This window comes from Mus pahari, chromosome 18, assembly GCF_900095145.1.
Source record: "Mus pahari chromosome 18, PAHARI_EIJ_v1.1, whole genome shotgun sequence".
NCBI lineage: Eukaryota > Metazoa > Chordata > Mammalia > Rodentia > Muridae > Mus > Mus pahari.
The window spans coordinates 52967378-52989415 of record NC_034607.1 but is presented as its reverse complement, the minus strand read 5'-3'; the positions used below and the strand labels follow the sequence as shown (position 1 = coordinate 52989415).

At 51.7% G+C, this 22038-nt stretch overlaps 1 protein-coding gene across 2 annotated transcripts in view; it reads right to left on the bottom strand.

Annotated features, from left to right (window-relative positions):
• Positions 1–18041, bottom strand: part of Ttc7a (tetratricopeptide repeat domain 7A) — a 98617-nt gene extending 80576 nt beyond the window's left edge. Inside the window, exons 1-4 of one of the 2 annotated variants that reach the window (XM_029531633.1) lie at positions 17566–18041; positions 10530–10693; positions 7618–7786; positions 6535–6657 (exon numbers count right to left, since the gene is read on the bottom strand). In XM_029531633.1, coding sequence (XP_029387493.1) covers positions 6535–6657; positions 7618–7786; positions 10530–10693; positions 17566–17752 — 643 coding nt within the window. In that variant the 5' untranslated portion in view covers positions 17753–18041. The remainder of the gene's footprint in view (positions 1–6534; positions 6658–7617; positions 7787–10529; positions 10694–17565) is intronic. The other variant, XM_021217720.2, reaches the window with a different exon arrangement.
• Positions 18042–22038: the final 3997 nt, after the last annotated feature.

Here is a 22038-nt window from a genome sequence, read left to right as displayed (position 1 = left end):
GTCCAGATAAATTAGTAAGAAAAAGTGACTAGAAGGATATATCTCAAAATGTTCACAAAGAACGAAGTCTTCATTTTTCCAAACAAAAAGTGGGGAGGGATTCCTAAAGCCTAACTTGGGATGCGGCCATGCAACTGAAGCAAACATAAAGAAAGGGCGTTGCTATGATTCTCATAATGGCCGCCCAGTAAGCACGCTTCTCTCCAGCCTCATGGATGAAGAGCGCTAACTCAGGGAGAACAGAGACACTTCAAGACCCGTGAGGTAAAAACCCCAGAATGGAGAGCAGCTGCCAGTCCTCTGCCTTCAGCATTCCGCCCTGCCTTCAGCGCAACCTTCCAGTGTCTTCCTTTGCCCTCAGCACCCACCAAGGCTCTCCACAGCCCAGGCTCTTCTCTCACCTAACCCTGGAGTGAGTGTCCAATGGCTGAGCCTGCTGGAGGGAGGTTCACGTATGCACGCTGACTTCCCAAATGCACTCCCCAAGCCCTACCTATAGCCCACACCCCAACTCCTTCTGAGGAGAGTGTGACGGGTTAACTGTGGAATGCCCCATGCAGGCTCGTGTGTTCAAATATTCACTAGCTGGTGGTGCCATCTCAGGAGGTTGGCAAACTGTTTCAAAAGAAGGTATGGCTGCCAGGTGTTACAGATGTTACAGCCTGGCCTCAATTCTTGTCCAGTTCTCTACTCCTTGGTCAGCGGGCGTGAGCCAGCAGGCTTTGGTCACCAGGTGTGGTGGTTTGAATGTGCTTTCCCTGGGGAGTGATACTTTTTGGAGGTGTGGCCTTGATGGAAGAAGTATATCACTGTTATGGGCTTTAAGACCTTCATCCTAGCTGCCTGGAAGCCAGTCTTCTGATTGCCTTCAGAATAAGATGTCGAACTCTCAGTTCCTCCTGCGCCACGCCTGCCTGGACACTGCCATGCTGCCACCTTGGTGATAATGGACTGAACCTCTGAAACTGTAAGCCAGCCCCAATTAAATGTTGTCCTTTAAAAGAGTTGCCTTGGTCATGGGGTCTGTACACAGGAGTAAAACCCTAACTAAGCCACCAGGGACCAAGCTACTCTGCCATACCATCTACTCCCACTGCGACAGATTGCACCCTCTGGTACCAGGGCCAAAGGAAACCTCTCCCCCCACCCCCCTTAAGTGGCTTCCGTCAGGTATTTGGTTACAGTATTGAGAAAAGTAACAAAAAAGGGGGCTGCCGCATGCCTTCTGCCTCCCCAGCCCGAGACCTCGCTCCGATGGGGCCACCTTGCCTTCACTGCCGCAGTCAGTAGAAGAGGCATCTTTAGCCTGTTTGTTGTCTCTCAGCCCAGTTGGCATGCTAGGTAAGCGGGCAGTGAACACAGCCAGCCCCCTCCTCACTTCGCCCCTCTCTAGCTGGAAGCCAGCCCCTTACTCTGGGGCAAAGGCAGTGGCATCCCATCCCCACAAGCCAGACAGCCCACACCATGGGAAAGAAGGCAACGCCAACACCTAACTCCTGTCGCACCAGGGCAAAACACAGCAAAAGAAAACCAGATATGCTACCATATCCCGGAGCAGCTTAACGAGCCATAGAATCCCAGTAGGAACAGGGTGTCTTAGGATTGTGCTGGCAGAAAGTGAATAGAAATAACCGCCATCAGCACACCTAAGTCCTTGAGGAGGAAGTGGGCTGGCTCGGGCACCAGAGCTCTCATAACATGCTTAATCTACATCCCTCTTCCCCCAGAGTTCACAGCATGTGGACAAAGGTCACATTTCTTCAGAGCTAGTGAGCTGGCCTGCCTAAATCTGGGCAGGAGAAATGGAACCAGTTTGGCTGAAACACAGGGCAGTGCTGGCCCCCAGGGACCCCCATCCCCATCCCCAGTCCCACCACAGATGGAGCCACAGTGATTCCCAAATTAGGAAGCAACAGCTAAGGTCTAGAAGGCTCAAGGCAGAGCGAGTATGCTTAGAGAAGCAGGGGTCTCCAGCACTAGCACACTGAGGTACCAGGAAAATGGAAGGGGCAGGCTTGCAGAGAGTGCCAAACAGCATCACTCTGAGCCTTCGGGTGCCTAACCACTGCAGGACCAAGATGCCGAGAACAGGCCTTGAAGGATCTTAGAGCTAGTTAAAACCTCAGGGCTTAGACACTCAGAAAAGAGGGCAGCTTGTCCCCTGGGCCTCAGGGAGGTCTCAGGCTTAGACCTTTGAAACGGGGAGCAGACCACGGAACACTCTATGGTGGGGCAACCCTCGTTCAAACCTCTAGGACACCAACCAAGATGCCCGAGCCTCTCTGCCAGCTCTGTTCCCAAGGCCCTCTCAGTGGGACAGCTCAGCCCTCCCCACATGGCCATCACCCACTTCCCTGGGCTCTGACCTTGCTTGTAGCTATCAATGGTCCATCCCAGGTTCAGATCACCTTCCTAGCTCACTGGGAAAGGCTCTACAGTCAGGCAGTTCCTCCCCCACAGTGGCTCCCACTGGTAACAAAGGGGATGAGTCCAAAGCTGGAGTCAGAGAAGGCTGGGCTCATATGGTGACCATGCTGTTCCAAGTATGACCTGAGAGAGCCAGCAGCCTGGCCCCAGAGCTTCACCCTCTATTCCTTTGACCTACTGTGGTACCAGCACCCTGATCTCCCTCTGAGGAGTCATTATTACCAAGTAGACCAGAAGATCAGACAAGAGAATCTCACCCCTACCCACGCCAACAGTCTAGCTGTGATTCATCATAACAGGCATCACCAGGCCAGATGGATGAGGACTTTCCATAGACATTTTCTCCCGCTGAGGTAGTACATGCTGGCCTGTAAGACCAGTAAACCTGACTATTTCCCTATATCCAGTTATGCTCTGTTCCATTCAACACTCACACTAGACCATAGGACGTCTGAAGTGTTACACTCACACTAGACCATAGGACGCCTGAGGTGTTCTGCTCACACTAGACCATAGGACGTCTGAAGTGTTACACTCACACTAGACCATAGGACACCTGAGGTGTTCCCCTCACACTAGACCATAGGATACCTGAGGTGTTCCCCTCACATTAGACCATAGGATACCTGAGGTGTTTCCCTCACATTAGACCATAGGACACCTGAGGTGTTCCCCTCACACTAGACCATAGGACACCTGAGGTTTTCCTCTCACATTAGACCATAGGACGCCTGAGGTGTTCCCCTCAGACTAGACCATAGGACGCCTGAGGTGTTCCCCTCACACTAGACCATAGGATACCTGAGGTGTTNATAGGACGCCTGAGGTGTTCCCCTCAGACTAGACCATAGGACGCCTGAGGTGTTCCCCTCACACTAGACCATAGGATACCTGAGGTGTTTCCCTCACATTAGACCATAGGACACCTGAGGTGTTCCCCTCACATTAGACCATAGGACGCCTGAGGTGTTCCGCTCACACTAGACCATAAGATGCCTGAGGTGCTCCCCTCACACTAGACCATAGGACACCTGAGGTGCTCCCCTCACACTAGACCATAAGACGCCTGAGGTGCTCCCCTCACACTAGACCATAGGACACCTGAGGTGTTCCCCTCACACTAGACAATAGGATACCTGAGGTGTTCCCCTCACACTAGACCATAGGACACCTGAGGTGTGGAGCACTAGACCATTGGACACCTAAGGTGCTCCCCTCACACTAGACCGTAAGACACCTGAGGAGTTCTGCTCACACTAGAAGGGGAGCTGTCCAGCAGCAGCAGCCCATTCTTCACAAACTAAAGGCTGAGACCCAGGACTGAGTCTCCCATGAAACAGGCCTGGGGTCAGCCAAGTGGCCAAAATATCATGGCCATGCAGAGTCCATGGCTCTAAGCTACAGACCTGCCTGCTTTGTGGGTTTCTCTTTTCTGCTTTTTAGAGACAGCAGACTTCACTACTGTTAAGAACGACTAAGACTGGACAGGGATGGCACCAGGCAGCACATACCTCAGTTCTGACAACTTCTAGACCGCTGCTTCCCTGGAGCCGTACCACACAAGGCAGGATCTGCTTGTCCACTGGTCACACCGGGAACTGACCTAGCTGTGCACCCTAACAGGTACCTGCTCAATCAACTACTGAGAAATCGTACTTCTCAGTGGAATGTGGGTCAGAGACCTTAAGAAACACTAGAGGCCAGACCCCAGGAGGAAGGAGCCCACTGAGCAGACAGAATGGGGTGAGCACACCGCATAGGCTCCGAGTGAGCTTGATGGAGGAGAGATGCTATGCTCTGAGTGACCCAGGGAGATTCTTGTGCAGGGGTCACTTAGCCTGCTCAAGTGCAATGTTGGGGTTCATGCTTAAAGTAAGAAAGAAGGATAGGACCAGCTAGGATAAGAGAAGGCAAGGGACAGAACCCCAGAAATGTCTTTTCATGAAGGCATTTTCTCCTTCTATTTTAGTGGAGCAAATGTATTTCTCCATTGTTTGGGGCTTCTTTCTACATCTACTCACTTACGTACACACAGCATAAAGGTCAGAGGATGCCTACCAAAGGTTAGTTCTCTCCTCTCACCACGTGAGTGCCAAGGACTAACGCAGGTCACCAGGTATGGTGGCCTGCATAAGAACAGCCCCCGTAGGCTCCTACATTTCAATGCCTCGTCACAAGTGAGTGAACCTTCTGGAAGGATCAGGGGTGTGGCCTTGCCAGAGGAAGTGTGTTACGGGAAGTAGGCTTTGAGGTTTCAGAGTCCATGCTGGGCCCAGTCTCTCTTGGTTACTTCTCCAGCACCACACCTGCCCGCTGCCATGCTAACAACGGACCAGGCCTCTGACACTGAAAGGCAGCCCCGAGTAAATGCTTTCTTTTATAAGACTTGCTTTGGTCACGGTGTCTCCTCACAGAAATAGAACAGTGACTAAGACATCTTGCTTGACTGCAAGAGCCCTCCTTACCTGCCGGAATGCCATCACACAAGAGAGCCATTTTGCCAGTCCTCTATTGCTTCTGAATGAACCTGACACGGACAACACCTCTTCTTGCCCTTAGAGAAGTTGAATGGTCAAGTATTCCCTGACATAGTATACAGACATACATGTGTCAAATGCTGCTCTTTAGACAACAGAATCCCAAACTACTACAACTAAGGTCCCTGTCTCAAGATTCCCAGTGAGGTTTAAAGTCAGCACCTCTGACACTCTGGGAACAACAGCTCCAGTCAGATAAGGAGTGTACCTTCTGTCCTTATAGGATGCCCTGAGGGCCGCAGCCAAGTCCCTCTGCTCTAAAGGGGAAGCTATGATTGGACATGCCTTCCTGTCTTTGAGGATGGGAATGGAGGAACCAGAAGCCAGTCCTGAACCCCAGGTAAAGACCAGCAGCTCACAGTTGGCCCCATCAAGTCTCCCAGGCTAGCTGGCTCAGGCCCATCTCTAACACAGAAGCTCTGTCCTTTCCCTCTTAGCACCCCACACTTGAAAAATGGGGGGCTGAGGAGACTGCTCAGTGGTTAAAGGACTTGCCATACAACCATACAGACCACCGTTGGGATCTCCAGAACCCACATAAGCACTGGGTGGGAACGGTGGCCCACTCTACTCTCAGTCTCGGAAGGCAGAGACAGCATCCTCAGGGCAAACTCTGTGTTTGAGAGAGCCTGCCTCGGTGAGAATGGAAGAAGAGCAATTGAGGATCCTGCCCAACACTAACTTCAGAGCCCCACAGACATGCATGCACACACATGCATGAGGACCCAAACATGCATATAACACATGCGCATGCACACACGCGTGCACGCGCATGCACACACACACACACACACACACACACGCACGCACACACACGCACACATATGCAAAAATGGAAAAAGAAAAAGAAAGCTACAGTCTGACAGCCAGAAGTGCTGGAACTCGGCCAGGCTGGCTTATTCAGAGGTCACCCAGAAGTAGAAAGAGCCAAAATGGACAGGCTCCTGGGACACGGAGGATGTTAGGTCCAACAGAAGCTACGCCATGTCCTGGGTAAACGGCTTCTCTCCCACCACCTCCGTTTCCCGATCTAGAACACAAGGATTTGGTGTAACTCCTTTCCACCTACAATCCTGAGCGCTACTCCAGAGGATGCCCAGGTTAAAACCCCACTCTGTGAGCTCTGGCGAGAGCCACTGCAACCTCTGCTCCTCACTTGGCGTGAAGATGTGATGGCTGCTATGACGTTACTCTGTGATCTCGGGGCTCCTGCTGTCACTGCCCTCATGCTCTCAAGGAAGTCACAATCAGCCCTCCCCATCTCTTTGTGAGCCCTCCGGGTGAAGGGACCCACGAGATCCCACAGCCTTCGCTAGGTCACAGCACGCACACGCTGACAGCCACACGCGCAGTCTCGAGCACGCTCGGGCCCAGGCAAACCCCGGCATGCCAAGCAGCAAGGGTGGTCACTGCAACAGGACAAGGAGGACAAGCAGAGGAGTCAGGCAAGTGGCAGGAGAGGACACATGCAGCCACTGAGGGATGGGAGAGCCAGCACAGCCTGCAGCCGCCAGCACAGCCTGCAGCGGAGCGGCCCGTTCGGCCCATGCGAGCAATGTCGGATCCTTACCTCCCTGGCAGGGCCTCTGACCACCAGGACTGGGTTCCCCCAAGAAGCTGGAGGCATGCTGGAGAGCGTAGAGAGCAGGACACAGAGAGCACACGTACTGAGCAAGGCTGGTAGGAGAAAGGTCTGAGAAGGAGCCCCGGGGGGGGGGGATATTCAGTTCAGGATGCCCACAGCTGAAGTGGTTCCCACGAAACCCCAAAGATCTGAGCACCAAAATACCATCGCTCCCCAAGACTGCCCTGTGGCACAAGGTGCAATCAGAAGTACTTCCAGCCCAGCTGCCCAGGGAAACTAAACCTTGGTAGGTTTCCTAAAAACAGTGGACTCGATAGGCCAAGGACTCGGGGACCTCAGGACGCCTTTCAGCCAGAGTCCAGGTCCTCTACAGATGTCACAGTTACTCCAATGAGGACCCAAAGCCTACAAAGGAATGCATCTGTGCCAGGACAGGGAGGGAAAACACATTTTCCTATGTTAGCATCACAGACTGGTGGTTCTGGTCCCCGATCCAAATGGGTAAGTTAGGGCAAGGCACATTTCCTCTCTGGGCCCCAATCCTTCTTCTAAAGTGTTCTTCGGCCTGGGAGGGTTGAGAGTTCCTCCAGGACAGGAAGTCCTTATTGTTGGGTCTCAGCAGCCCGTCTCTGCTCACAGCAGAGCCCCTGCACCAGGCCTGACAAGAACTGGCACACCCTTTAAGGTTTTCCTGGCCTGGTTATACAACTCAGCTGGTCATGGGAACCCTGGAAGGGCTGGTATCACAACCTCCTTGTAGGTCAACTGCAGCCAAGGAAGGGAAAGAGGCATCCGGTGTGGTGGCTAGTTGTCAGCAAAGCCCAGGTGAGAACCCAAGTCCACCAGTCCCTTGAGCCCTAGGCTGCCCGGAGCAGCCCTCCTAGAACAGCACTGTGTAGCCATGGCCTGAGGTTAACATCTGGACACTGCCTTGCAGCCCACACACACCTCCGCCCCCGCCCGACATGGCTTTCACTACCCCACGGATGCTGCTGCCTGCTCCAGATGCCAGAGATCAGAGTGGGCCAGCGGGGCGGCGGGGGAGCCCAAAGAGGTACGCACAACTACCTTTGATGACAAAGGCCTCCGACAGCAACCGCATCTGATACAGGGGCTTGTTCTCCATGGATATGTCATCGATCCCAGCCCGTGCATACATGCTGACGGCGTCCCGGTATGAGCCCTCCACGTAATGCAGCTTGCCCAGGATCAGCATGGCTTCACACATGTACTGTGGCTGAGAAGACAACGGTGATGTATTAGCACATTCCCACTCCAAAGCTTCTACCCTCTCCTGCTGAGCCACGAGCCACGGTTTGCCCCAAGACTCTGTTCAAAGCTCTTCCTCCTCCTCCTCCTCCTCCTCCTCCAGGAAGTCTTCCAGGATGCCTGTGCTCCACTGCCTCCCACAGCTTAGATGATCCCTAATTGCTTCTTGTCTCAACTTCAAGCAGCTCTAGAGTTGAGCCCTGTCTTCTCTCTCCTGAAGCCCCTACAAGGCTCTGATCCAGGCTGACTCCTCAGAAACTCAGCACTTATTCTGAATACTTGGCGGCAGGGAATGAGCCAAATTCTATGGAGACCAAAATGTATAGTGTGTGTGTGTGTGTGTGTGTGTGTGTGTGTGTGTATACTATGTGAAATTAGAGAAAGGAGGTGAAAGGCTTTAGGAAGAGCTCATGAGGACGCTGAAGCTGTCACCCACACCCTGCAGCAGGTTCTCTGGAAGGGGAAGAAGCCACAGCAGCAGCAGTGTGGGACAGGAGGGGAGGGTCTGCTGGGCCACCATCCTCAGCTTAGCTTAAGGAAGGTTAAGTACAGAGCCTGGGAGACCCAGAATACCTAATCCAAACCCCGCCCTCTCAGTGTCTCCACCACTCAGAGGACTCTCACAACCTCCTTAGGAACTCAGCCGCTCTGGCAGGGCTACCCCCGGCAAGGCATGAGCTCACTGCCAAATCACCCAGTCCCACCAACAGAGAGGCTGAGCTGAGCTAGTTGGGCAGGAGCCCTGAACTTTAGTGCTAGGTGGGGATCTACTCTGAGACCTTCCGTCTCTGAGACCTTCCATCTCTGAGAGAGAACTTCCATCTCTGAGAGAGAACTTCCATCTCTGAGACTTTCCATCTCTGAGAGAAACCTTCCATCTCTGAGAGAGACCTTCTGTCTCTGAGACCTTCCATCATCTCTGAGACCTTCTGTCATCTCTGAGACCTTCCGTCATCTCTGAGACCTTCCATCTCTGAGAGAGACCTTCCATCATCTCTGAGACCTTCCGTCATCTCTGAGACCTTCTGTCTCTGAGACCTTCCGTCTCTGAGCAGCACTTGCTACAGCCTTGTGCACAGCCTGCCTATTAGGTCACGCTCTGGCCACTGACCTTGGTACAAGGGCACCAGGCAGACTGTAAAGCTCCTGGACATACAGTCCTGTTTCCAGCCCCAACCTCTCCCACTGGCTGGAGATGCCCAGTCTGCAGTGGGTAGGCAGGTCAGGGTATCTGTGGTCCCAGGAGACCCTCCTCCATGCTCACCCCCATTGTCTCTCTAAGGGGCCAAGTATGAGAGACAGGGTGTGACAAAGCCAGACCCTGTGGAAGACAACCTTCTGCTCTCCATTCCCATGAATCTCTGGGTTTGGTGACTTCCTATCCTTCATTGCCTTCACTCACTCCGAAACTTTTCCTATGCCCGCCTAGACTGCCATCTAGTCCCTCAGACCCTCCTCAGTTCTGGGAAGTTCCCACCATGCCTTGCAATACCTACACACCTATTCCGTTCTCACTACCTTTAATTCTCAAAGGCTGATTTCTAAAAGGCCATTTGTTAGTTTTTCCCCAGCCAGGATTCAGGGTAACACATCCCCAGCAGGATCCAGCCCACAGAACTCCCCAGCTGTGTCATTGCTTTCCCATGCAGAGGTCCCAAGCTACAGGCTCATGTCCCCCCAGTCAGCCCCATCTTCCTTGTGGTGAAGGAGAGATAATAACCCCCATTCCCTGCCTCCTGTCCCAGGGAGGCTAAGGGCATTAATAGGGCAAAGTCTAGAACACAGCTCTGAACTGTCCGAGAGAGGAGCAAGATAAATACAGGCCACAGGCAGTGATGATGACTGTGCCCATGGGTGAAAGAGCACCAAGACTCGGATGTTCACACTCGGGCCATAAAGAGTGGGTGTTGCTGTTGGCAGATTCCTGTGGACTAATGACGGTTTACAACAGAGCAGCCAAATGCTACCGGGACAGTATCTTTCTCTCTTCTGGAGCAATGATAACCATATGGTTCCACTGCTATACTGTGATTTCTCTAATGTCTTCACTTGGCAACATTAAAAGCCTGAATTTTAAGTCTTCTTGGTCTGTCGACCTAACCAGTCAGGATCACACATCCTGGCCAAGTAGAAGGGAGCCTGCAAGAATTCCCAGGCTCAGGATAATACCCCCTGCTAAGTAGATCTTTAGCCACCTATCCCGTCTCTGCCTGCTTGCACTCTCACAAAGATGCCCAGTAGGAAATGACAGACGAGGACGTCTGACTCTGACAGTGAAACCCCTAGACGTTGTCCTTCCACCGGCCCAAGGTCTTTGGTCATTATTTTATTCCCATTCCAGTTCTTTGGGCATCTCAAGAGCTTGAGACACCACAGCAGGTGGAACCAAGTTTGCTAAGTGGTGGCCTCTCCCAGGTCTCAGAAGTGGGGCCTCGGGAGCCTTAACGAGATGCTGCAGTTCTGGAGCCCAGTGGATGGCAGAAGCTAGGGCAGCTGCTTCACGTCACTCATCTCCACAGAGCTGAGCTAGCTGGGGCTTCGGGAATCACTCAGATTGTAGGATTCCGATAAAAGGAGGAGGTGCCTTGGGACGGCCTCCCCCGCCTCTTCTCCACATCCACTGGAGCTACTTGGGATACACAAGAATCCACCTGCTGCCTAGAGAGCCCCGCTCTGCCCTGCCCTCCGAGTAAGACAACCTGAAGGCTCACCGGCAGTTTCCCATTGTTGAGGAGGCTGCTCAGGTGGTCCCTGGCTTCATTCAGCCTGCGATCGGTCTTCTCCAGCAAAGGGATGGAGTTTTTTATTTTGTCGTGGTTATCCTTCAAACACTGCTCCAGAAGGGCCTCCGCTAGCACCAATTTCCCAAAGTCATCTGAAAAAACAAGACAAGGATCCCTGACTCCTGGAACATGCGTGGTAGAGCTCCTGAGCCCTGAACCACCCCTACCCGGCACACGAACGGCTCAAGTCTGAGAAGATAAGCGCATTCTCCATAAACTTAAATCGTCTCTGAGGATGGAGGAGAGTTCTAACTCAGTCCGGGTGACAGAGCGAGGACCCATGGAAAAACAAGAAGCACCCACCCACTCAAACCACGGAAGAGGAGAACTGTATTGTGAGGGCTTCATAGACCATTTCACAGTCTCCTACTTCTCGAGACTGTGAAATCGATTTGCCCCATCTTAAGGGACTTTAATGTTGCTCAGGACGACCTAGAAGCCAAAGAGTGGATGTGGCATGTCCGGCTTCCTGTGCTGCAAGGCAAGTCATTTTCAATTCTCTCACACATAGGGCTAACTGCATGCCTCATTGCCTGGCGAGTAGCTTTAGACTACTTGTGCTTCCCCTATAACAATGAAATCCCAATTTTGTTACTACCACATTCCTGCTACCTATGACAGAAAGGCAGACAGACAGACAGACAGACAGACAGACAGACAGACAGACAGACAGACACACACACACACACACACACACACACACACACACACACACACACCACAGGGTAGCCAGGTATCTGGCATGCAGAGCTTAAAGTCCAACAGTCTCATGAGGCTATGCTCACTGCCTGCCCCATCGCCCAGGAGAACTATAAATACCTGTGAGGTGAGTCAGCTCCCCCAGCTTTGCTGAGAGGAAGCAGATAGACTGGGGAGCTAGGTCGGTTCTGTCTCTAGGAGCATCTGCTCTGCCCCACCTTTTCACAATTCTCTCAGCCGCTACACTACCCTCTGCTTCTGAGAATCACTGCCTTTGCTCAGTCCTGGGGCAATAGCTGCAGCCTTCCTTCGAGGAACCCTCCTCCCCAACACCACCAAGCTGCCCTAAACCTGAATCAGCAGCCACATAGTCCCACAAGGGTTTGCCCCGAGGAAGCGTCATCAGATCCAGTGCTGCCAACCTCAGGATTTTTAAAATTAACATCCTGAGAATTTGCCTTTAAAAGCATACCTTTCCAACTACCATTGAGTGCTGACGAAACATGAGCTGAAGCAACTTCTAGAAGGGGTTACTTGGCAACACCCTACAGATAGATGCCCTTGCATATGTGTAAAACAACCTACTGGAAATCCCTCACCCAGCAGCAGGTATGCTAGCAAAACAAAACAAAAACAAAAAACAAACAAAAAACCCAGAGAGGCTTTACACCTGTCAATAAAAAGGGGCATCCTGCAGCCACAACATGGGCTGAGGGTGTTCTGTATGTTCAACTGTGGGAGGAACTTCAAGCTAGACTGGTAACAGCGAGGAAGAGGCAGGCAGATCTCCGAGTCTGAGGTCACCCTAGTCTACATAGTGAGATCATGGTGACGCTCTGTCCAAAGAAGAAAGGAAGCAAGCATGTAGAGTGGGCAGGTCATGGTAGTGTCGCCCCTTTATTTCCAATAGCAGCATCAGATCTCTGCAGGTTCCAGGCTAGCCTAGTTTAAATATCGAGTTCCGGGCCAGCCAGAGCTACTTTGTGAGACGCGGCCTCATAAAAGAAAGATGGAAAAAAAGCAGGACGCACAACAGTGCCAGCAGTCGCAGAGGGCGACCTGACCTTCGTTTCCAAATCCCAGCCCGAAGAGCCTGGAAGAGCAGAGATACCTCATCAGCCCCAGCTCCCTCCAGAGCTGTGTACCTCTGAGATTGTGGCTCAGGGCTCTGCCAGGCTTCAGGGGAAACCCACAGCAGGGTTCCAAGCCAGCTCCTGTGAACTGCCTCTGCAAACTGTGAGTCCCTCACTGGGCTCCTCCTGGGATAGAGTCCTGAGCTTTGCCAGATCATCTCCCTCGCCCACCACCTCACCACACAGTCTGCTTCATGGCAGCCAGCAGCTCACCTAGCCCTCCTAGAACTACAGGCCGCTGATCTTGGATACCTCTCATGCCAAAAGCGACTTGGGAGTGCCCATCTGAACCCGTGCCGCCCAGCGTGGTGTACAGCAGACAGTCTCTGGCTTGTGACACCTCCACGTGTAGGAAAACTTGAGCGAACATGTAGAAACTAGACAAAGCATTGTTGAATGGGCTGGATCGGATGATTTAAAAAAAAAAATCAGAAAGAAGGTGTGGAATTTTGTGTATTTTTTCTTTCGTTTGTTTTTTATTGTGGGGGGGTGTTAGAGCAGATGAGAGATTAAACAACCCCCCCAAGTCTGTTTGATGAGCTCTAAACACTGAGGGGAAAGGACTGTGAAAGGGACACTAATGTTTGCTGTGGGCCTTCTAAATGCCAGGCATATATATATATATATATATATATATATATATATATATAGTCTCATAATGCAAGGTAGATAGCAGTCCCCTATTACAGTCCACGAAGATTAGTGATTTCGTTAAAGTCAGGCAAACACAAATGTCTCTCCTGCATCTCTCACAGCAGAGAGCTTGATAATGTTTTTTTAAAAAAGGATGTAAACACTTATTTAATATGTTACTCATTGGCCTGGGTGCCCGCTACCCACATCTGTCTTGTGGAGGTCTGAGGACAACCTGAGGACAGGCACCTTTAGTCCCAGAGGCACCCTGCTGGCCTCTGAGAGTTTAAATATAAAGAATGCTCTTCGGTGGTTAATCTGAAAGCCAGTAGCAGATCCCACAGCAGGGGCACAAGGGCAGGCAGGATGACTGTAGTGCAGTGCGAGGGGTTGGGACTGAACAAGCTTCTACCAGAGCCACAGCTGCAGCCCCTCTGGCTGTCACACTTCCTTTTCCATCCTACTCTCTACTAAATCCGTGGGTTTAGCGGGCTCACTCAGCAAGAGGCAAAAGCCACTTTGCTTCCTTGGCCGAGCCATCCATCCCTCTTCCCTCCGGCCGGCCTTCTTCTTCCTATCCTACTGTTCTCTCTGATAAAGCGATGAAACTCGGGCACCTGGGAATTTTCAGTTGTTAAGTAAGAGTCTGGTGAATAGGCTCACCCCTGACCTAACCCTGCTCCCCATCCAGGTCTGGGTCAGAGGACAGCTTTTCTTGTTAGGGTTAGGAAGGCCCACGGAGCACCGCCAACCCCATGCTGTGCTTGCCCTCAGCAGAGTGGCCACCACCTCTCCCCTGACCTGTTCTAAATACCAGTGGCCGCTCAGGCTTCTTGAGGTCTCGAGGGGCAGGTCCCGGCCCTTTCCCTGGAGGCCTCCACCTCCAACGTGCCCATGTGCAGCTAGCAAGTGTAGGTCAAGTTAGCCCGCTCTCTCCTTCACATCAAACTGGCAAAGGAGTTTCTGTGGCCTCTGTCCCCACAGGCGTGCAGTGACTGGGGCCTTCCAAGCATGGACTTGGGAGAAGGTGAGAGACTGCCTGCCTCCCACACTTACACTGTGGCTCTTTTTAAGTCAGGCTTCCGGCTTTAAAAAAAAAAAAAAAAATCACTCAGTTGAAAAACAAAACCAAAAGATGGTGGTTTGGGGGCAGTCATTATGGTGGAGTGGTTATATATTTAATAGGTTCTTATTTCATAAATTCGTACTAAAATAGTAAGGCATGGGAGAGCAGTGGGCTGAGGACCAGCCTGAAAAAAAAAAAAAATTGGTTGTTTATGATGAGCATCAAGATGGCTCAGCAAATAAAGAAGTTAGCTACCAAGTCTGACAAGCTGCAAGCTGTGCCTGATCCCAGGGACCCCATGGTGGGAGGAGAAAAGTGACTCCTACAAGAGGACTCCTCTGAGAGGACACACACACACACACACACACACACACACACACACACACACACGCTAAAATAAAATGTAAGTTAATTTATTAAAAAGATCATTCATGAGCTCATGATCACTGAAGTTGGCTGATGGGGTTCCTTCTCCCTTCTAAAAGTATTCTGTAAATGTTTCGTAATAAAGTGATCACAGACTTAAAGCACTGGCTGGCTGCCAGACAGCTCAAGCAAAACTTTTCATCTTGCCTGTCAACCTAAGTTAGGTCCCCAGACCCTCCATGGTGGGAGGAAAGAGTGACTTCCTGCGAGTCATGTCTCTTAACTTCCATACGAACACTCTGGCTCAAGTACACCTGCCCCTCAGATTAAAAAAATATAAGTCATGGGGGAAAGTTGTTAAAAAAAAAAAATCAAATCAAAATACTGGGCCGGTTTTGTCTTCACACAACCTCAATGCGGCAGGCCGGGCCGCAAAGTTCTTGGCACCCGTGCTCACCAAATCGCACCGGATGTGAGTTTGAAGAACACACACACAGATAGTAACTGCCTCCCCCGAGGGAGGAGTCGCCTATTCAGACAGGGGGAAAGGCCTGGGCTGTGTGTGCTGCCTCAGCTCCTTCCACTAACCTGCTTAGGTGCCAGCTCCTCCTGCTTGCTTAGGTGCCAGCTCCTCCTGCTTAGGTGCCAGCTCCTCCGCATCTTCAGGAATCTACTGCTGATGTCCCTCTATGTCTCCACAGAAAGAGGGGACACAGCAGGTCCTCAGGGCCTCAGTGAAATGTGGACGTCTGGGTTTGGCCACCCCCAACCCCCTTAGGACCTTCTGTCCCTCCTCTCATTAGGTTGCTTTGGGTCGACTACTGCAAGAGTCTGACAGGACAGGCCAGGCCCTAATAATCTAGGCTAGAAAGGTGGTTCAGGGGTTGTAGGGAGCCCAAGGATCGAACACCTTCTTCCTGCTTCCGTGGGCACATTCACTCACGTCCACATAGCCACGCGCAGAATTAAAATACACAAACAGTAAAAAAAGTAAAGATAATTTTTTTTTTTTTTTTTTTTTGGTCAGGGTTTCACTATGTACTACGTACCCCTATCTGACCTGGAACTCAGTATGTAGCCCAGGCTGGCCTGGAACTCATAGAAATCCGTCTGTCTCGGCCCTCTTTCCAATGCTGAGATGTGGTGTGAGCCATCACATCCATAGAAAAAAACACAAAAGATTCTCCTTCTTAGACTGCAGTTTAGGGGCGTGAGCACCAACATTATTTTTTTCCCCAAAGAAGCTCCTATTCTCTGAGTAATTACGGAATCCAGGGAAAGAGAAGCAGCTGTCAATCCAAAAATGCTCTTGCATGCTCTGGGCAATATTTGCTTTCCTTCCTCGTGTGTGTGTGTGTGTGTGTGTGTGTGTGCACATGTGCACATGTGTATGTTGTGTAGGTTGGGATTGTGTATCTAAATTTAACAACGAGAGAAAAATCACCAGAGCTGAGCATGGGGGGCCATCTGTTTTTTACTGGTCAGTGTGTTGTCAAAAGATTCCAATACAGCCTAGACTGGCCTCAAACTCAAAACCGCCCTCTGCCTTTGGCTCCCGTGAGATAGGACTGCAGACACGTGATGCCACGTCCAGCAGGCCTGCGCTCTGACTTTAAAGTCCATCTTGGAACCCATTCTTCCTCACCTTTTTCGGCTCCCTAAACTTTGTTCCCCTGGGATACTGATTAGCCTGAGCGGGCTCTGAAGAAGAGTGTAGGAAAAGCAGGCCCTCGGGATGAAAGGAGGCCCTGCTTCCTGTCTGGGGCCCAGCACCTTGCTCTGTGGGACCCACCTCACTCATATTCCCACACAAGGTACCAGGTACCAACACCTGAGTGTGTCCCACCCACACCAGCCATGAGGATTCCCGTACATTTCCCAGAACAGGGAGAAACGGACCACCCCACCCCACCCCACCCCCAACCTCCAGGCCACGCTTAGACCTCCTTGCCTCCTGGGATTCCTGCATGCAGGATGCTGGGCAAACACCTTGCCCTTCCCAAACCACCAGGAGGTCTATTGCAGGGTCTGCCGCAACTCTAAAGCTGGCTGTCCTTCTTCCTCTGAGTTCTACAATCTAAGCCATAACCGGCTACCATCCTACCTCCTGTCAAAATCCTGGGTTCAGATTTCACAACTTATTGGCTGATTGATGAAGCTATTTACCTATAAACACTGCAAATACAGGAAACAGGAGTCGCTGGGAGGAGTGATGGCTAAAGTCCCAAGGTTGGTGTGGCACACAGTAAAGCACTGTATTGGAGCAGGGTATTACTGTTGTTATAATCACCCCATCGCTCCCACAGAGATGTCCTGGGCTGGGTGGTTTTGGAAAACTCTTTATAGTCGGACTTACTCTCTGCCCTCTTCGGAAAAGGTGGGTGTGCACACGCGGCGGGCTCTGAACCTCTCCCACCTCAGAGAGCAAGACACCCGAAACAGGATCTGGGTCTGAAGACTGGGCGGGGTTCTCCCTCCACCCCATCAGGGTGCTTTCCCGCCCCAGCACAAGAGCCCAGCCCAACTAAACCAGACCTGTTGCTAAAGCCACAGGCGGCTAGGCCTGGATGGGGCCAGTGTCCGCCACTGGCGAAGAAACTGAGGTTCGCCGGCCTCTTCTCTGACCTACCCAATGCTGAACAAACGCATCGGTCTAAGTCTGCTGTGAACAGAGCTTGGTCTCAACTTTATTTGAGGGGAAAATAAGAGAAGACACAGAGGAACAAATTTAACATGAGGGAGTTTCGACAGTTTAGGGAGGCAACGGTCCGATCTAATGAATGCACTTCTCTGATACCTACAGAAACCTCCATTTCAGGGTAGGGTTACCCACGTGACCTTAAAAGGCAGAGCGCACAAACTTTTCTCTTTCTCTCTCTTCTCTTCAAACACCCAATCTGCAAAGCGATTTTTCTCTTGGGACAGACGACTTTCCTAACTGCCTCGGTAAGCCGGAGGGTAGCGCCCAGCGCCGGCTCCGGACGGGTCGGTCGAGTCGCGCTTCCTGGACGAGGCGGTGCTTTTTTCGCGCGCTCGCTCCGGGCGAATGTGCCCTTCCCTCACTCACCGGTGTCCAGAGAGGTGAACCTGCCGCTCGGGCTGTTTCGCCGGTTGCTACTGCCGCCGCCGGAAATGCCCAGCATCTGCAGATGCCGGACCAACTCGAACACGCGGTCCCACTGGCCCTCGGCGCGGCAGCGCTCCATCTCGCTCTCCACCTTCAGGTGGGTGCCGTGCGCGCCCTTCGCAGCCATCTTCGAGCGGGAGCTGTCATGGGAGGTGCGGCGGAGGAGTGGAGACCAGGCCGGGGGCGGCGTCCAGGCTGGGGAGCACTCTCCGGCAGGCTCGACCGGAGTACAGACGGCATCCGGGGCCCGGGTGGCAGAGGGGGCCCGGGTAACGCCAAGGGGCCCGCAGCAGCAGCAGCGGCGGCAGCGCCCAGAGCACCGCCACGAGCCTCTGGACTGGGGCTGCGGCTGCGCGACCCCAAGGCGTCCAGAAGCAGCCGCCGCCGCTGCAGCAGCAGCTCCTGACGCTGCTGTCTCCTCCTGGCCAGCAGCTGCTGCCACAGCCCCCGCCCCGTGCCTGGGCGTCGCCAACAACGGAACCTCCCCGGGCCGCGGCTCCACCCCAAAGTGGGCGTGGCTATCCCCCGCCGGGCCAGGCGAGCAGACGGCCAGCGAGGCCACAGGAGCCAAGCGCGCACGGGACGGTCTCGGGCCGCCCTCCGCCGGCTCCCCGCCGCTAACTGGCTGCTCACTTTAATGCTGCGGGGAGCCCGGGCGCCCGGGGGCGCCTCGCTCCCCGTTCCCTCCCCATCCCGTCAGGACTCTTGGCCTGGGGTCCTCCGCCCGGACCGCCCGGCTTTGTGTGGTGGCCCCGTCACGGCCACTGCCTGAGGCACGTCACAAATCCGAGGAGCGGCCGACAGGACAGCCCTAGTCCCGGGCTCTTGGGGATCCGGGCGGGATGCAACGCGCCGCGCCCGCGGGGCTGCGGCTAGACCGGCCCGGGCAAGTCCCTAAGCTCTTCGGATGTCCCCAACTCGGAGAGGGCTTATGTTTGTTTTAACTGTCGGACTCCTCTTTCCACCGGACTGCCTACTCTGGGTTCTAAAGGAGGATCTCAGCTGCTTTTCCACTTGCTGCTACTTTATTTTGGTGTCCAAAAACTGATCGGAACTTCAGGGAGCGCCCGACTCCGCTCTGCTCCACTCTAAGGCCAGCGGTGCCCAGAAGTTCAAAGGACTCAGGGCGGGGCTTGGAGGGCGGAGCCAGGACTACCTTGGCTAGAAGGCAAGTATCGTGACCCCACCCTCGGTGAAACTGGAGCTGTCAATCCTGCCTGAGAATTGAGGATATAGCTCAAACCACAGCCAACACTGAAAATCCCCAGGGCCTGTACTTCAGTCACTTGTTGTGAGGTCCATTCCGAAAACTTTCGAGGATGATTTAAGGCAAGCTTTTCAGTAGTTCGAAGCTGACCGCTTTCTACTTCTCCGGGAGGTCCTTCCGCTCCCTGCCCCTTGCTGCCGGAAAATCCACAGCTTCAAGTTTCAGTACAGAACTAAGGTTTTCGGGTTTATCAGAGCACGGGCTCCTGACGCCCATCACCAGGGCCGGTCCCTATCAAAACTCCAGCTCCTCCGTGTGATCTAAACGAAGCCCCCCCCCCCCCCCGCTCTCCCTGGAAGGCAAGATCCCCTGCCCCTGTGTGCAGAACCTGGGATGCCGCAGAACTAGGTTTCACCGAGACGGCGGGGCGGGGGAGGGGTGAGATGGGGAAGGCAGAAAGAGTGAAAGACTGACTTGGGTGTCCTGGGAATGCGTTTTCAATTTATCTAGTCAGATTGTTCGTGGGAGTTACTTCTGGGGCGGGAGGGAACAGCAGGATTGACAGAAAGGGGGAGGGTAGACTGACAGAAACAAGGAAACCCCATCTTTTCTTCTCACTCTTTTGTCCACCACGGTTGCAAATACCCGGGAACTGGCTGCAGAGAGCATTGCTACTTATCTGTCTGACTCTGTCTCCAGTTTGAGTGTGGGCACCGGAGGGGGGGGAGGGGGAGGACACAGAGTTCGTGCTTCAGATACAAGTGTTCCTCCACGTGCCTGACCACTTCTCAGCTCTTTTCTAGCAGAACCAAGACCCTCATCTTCTAATGACCGGCATTTTTTTCTTCAAGAGAGTGAAAAACCTATAGGAAAAAGAACAAACAAAAAAAGCCACAGAGCTGTGACTGCCTTAATAACATCTGGTGAAATAAAAGGCAAGTAACAAGTGGAGTCTGTTTTATGTGGTGGTGCACGCCTGCTATCATAGCATTTGGAAACTAAAGGCAGGGGGGATTAAAAAGAATTCAAGGCCAGCCTGGGATACATAGCAATATCCTTTAAAAAAAAAAAAAAAAAAAAAAAGAAGTAATGTTTTTTTTTTTTTTTTAAAAAAAATCTTGAATCTCAGATAAGAATTCAGGATTAACTTTAGTCAAGATCACTCTTATGCCAGCTTACCAAAGCTACTGGCCAACACCACAGTGGTCTCCCAATGACTTTATTGCTCCACATGAAGAGGAACAGCTTTGACCTCAGCAGCCTTATTAGTGTTTCTAAGAAAGACAATGAAGTTCATGGAGGACGCGTGGGAGGTGTGGGGGGCAAGTTGGTATTTTATTTGAGACAGGTGTCACTATGTTGCTCTGTCTGTCCTGGAACTCACGGTGCAGACCAAGCGTCCTGAGTGCTGATGCTAACGGTGTGCACCTCCACAATGAGCAGAAGTGTGCATCTTTCAGTGAGTAACAAAAGGCTTGAGGAGTGGAAGCAGCCCTGAAGGCTGCTCTGACTGCATTGTTAGTGGCTGTCCCTAGACAGGTGAAAGGGTTTTGCCCCTGGACTGTGAGAAAGACTGTAACAGGACATTGATATTTATTAAGGTAAGGGCTCATGAGCTCTCTCTCATACTTGGATCTTGAAAGGTTTATGATACTTAGGTAGGCCCAGAAGCACTCAGTATTGAAGAGCTAATTCTAACTCCCTGAAAGCCTTGGATCCACTGGGAAAAGGTTACTAGGGACTTGATTGGGTCAAATTAACAACACAGAACTTTCAGAAAAGGTGGGATTGCACTACCTGCAATTGTCAGTAAGAATCAGAAACCCTTGTGATTGTCTTTTCTCTGGTTTGTCTGGGAACCTTTGGGGTGCCTGGTTTTCTAGAATAAAGGGTTTATCTCTATGGAATAAATCTTGCCTTTCCTTACAAATTAACCTGCGCATGGCACTCTTAGGTCCTCTCTGAGCTAGAGAAGTAAGAGGAGGGGCGATTCGGTCTTATAGTTCTCCTTTGTAGGAGTCAAGAAAAGGTCACCCACGTATTGAATAAGAAGAGAGTCTCAGGGGACATTATGGCCTTGGGTTCTTGGTTGGCATTTGGGAAAAGGAGAAGGATACCCCAGTGAGTCCAAGACACAGACACCATATAGTGTTGATTTCCTCTAGAGAAGACAAATAGAACTGTTGAGGGTTGTTGTTGTTGTTGTTCATTGATTTTGGTTTTTGTTTGTTTGGTTTTTGTTGTTGTTCGTTTTTAATCTAAAGAGACACCAGGAAAAGCAATGAGAAGCTCTGGGACCTCACAATGGCATCTGAGTTGGTGCTGGGAGCAAGTGGAGAGTGAGAATCTCACTGACAATGTTGTACCTATGTCAATCAGTAATTTGAAATAATGTCTTTTAATCTTTAGGGAAGGTGCTTCCTTGTGGGTTCAAGGGTAAGATGTGAACTGGAACACCCCCTCTTGTGACTTGCCCCTCCTGGACTCCCACTTTCAGTTTCTGAATCCTTGGGCTCTTTCTAAGTATTCTGCCTGATTTGGGAAACCTGACTGCAGGAATATTTCCCACTCTAGCATCTGCTTGCCTATTAAATCTCTTTATGGTTTGAAGCTACTCACAAAAGCAGAACAGCTAGAGCACTCCTGCTTCCTGACTTGCTAAATACTATATGTATCTAGCATCAGGTTCCAAGGCTCTCCCTGAAGGCTCCTTTGGGCTCCTCTCTTCACTAAATGTAAAGATGGCCTTCAAAATACCATGACCAAACACCCATGCTATCCTGAACCTTATTTTTAAGTGAAATTATTTTTCTTTTCAGTCACTATAGGAGATCTTCCTTTGTTTTTGTTTTTTTTTTTTAAAAAATTAAACTTTCTGCCTCTGAAGTCCCAACTATCAAATGAACTAATTAGTACATATCTTGATGATATACTGCCAAAACAATGCTAAATTTCTCTGCAATGGACAATGGCTTTTCACTGAGAATGAAATCAAAACATAACTGTACCATGCAGACCCCCCACCCCCGTATTTTAATGGAGGTTTATCTTTGAGAGATAAGTGAGTGTTGTAGTGTCTGGCTATCCAGGAGATAGGAAGCAACAGAGGAGAACTAGACAGGATGGAGGGAGGCAGGGTGGTAGGAGAAGAGGATGGGAGGGCTGAACTCTGATGTAGGATGGCCTCAACGATAGTTTTATGCTGC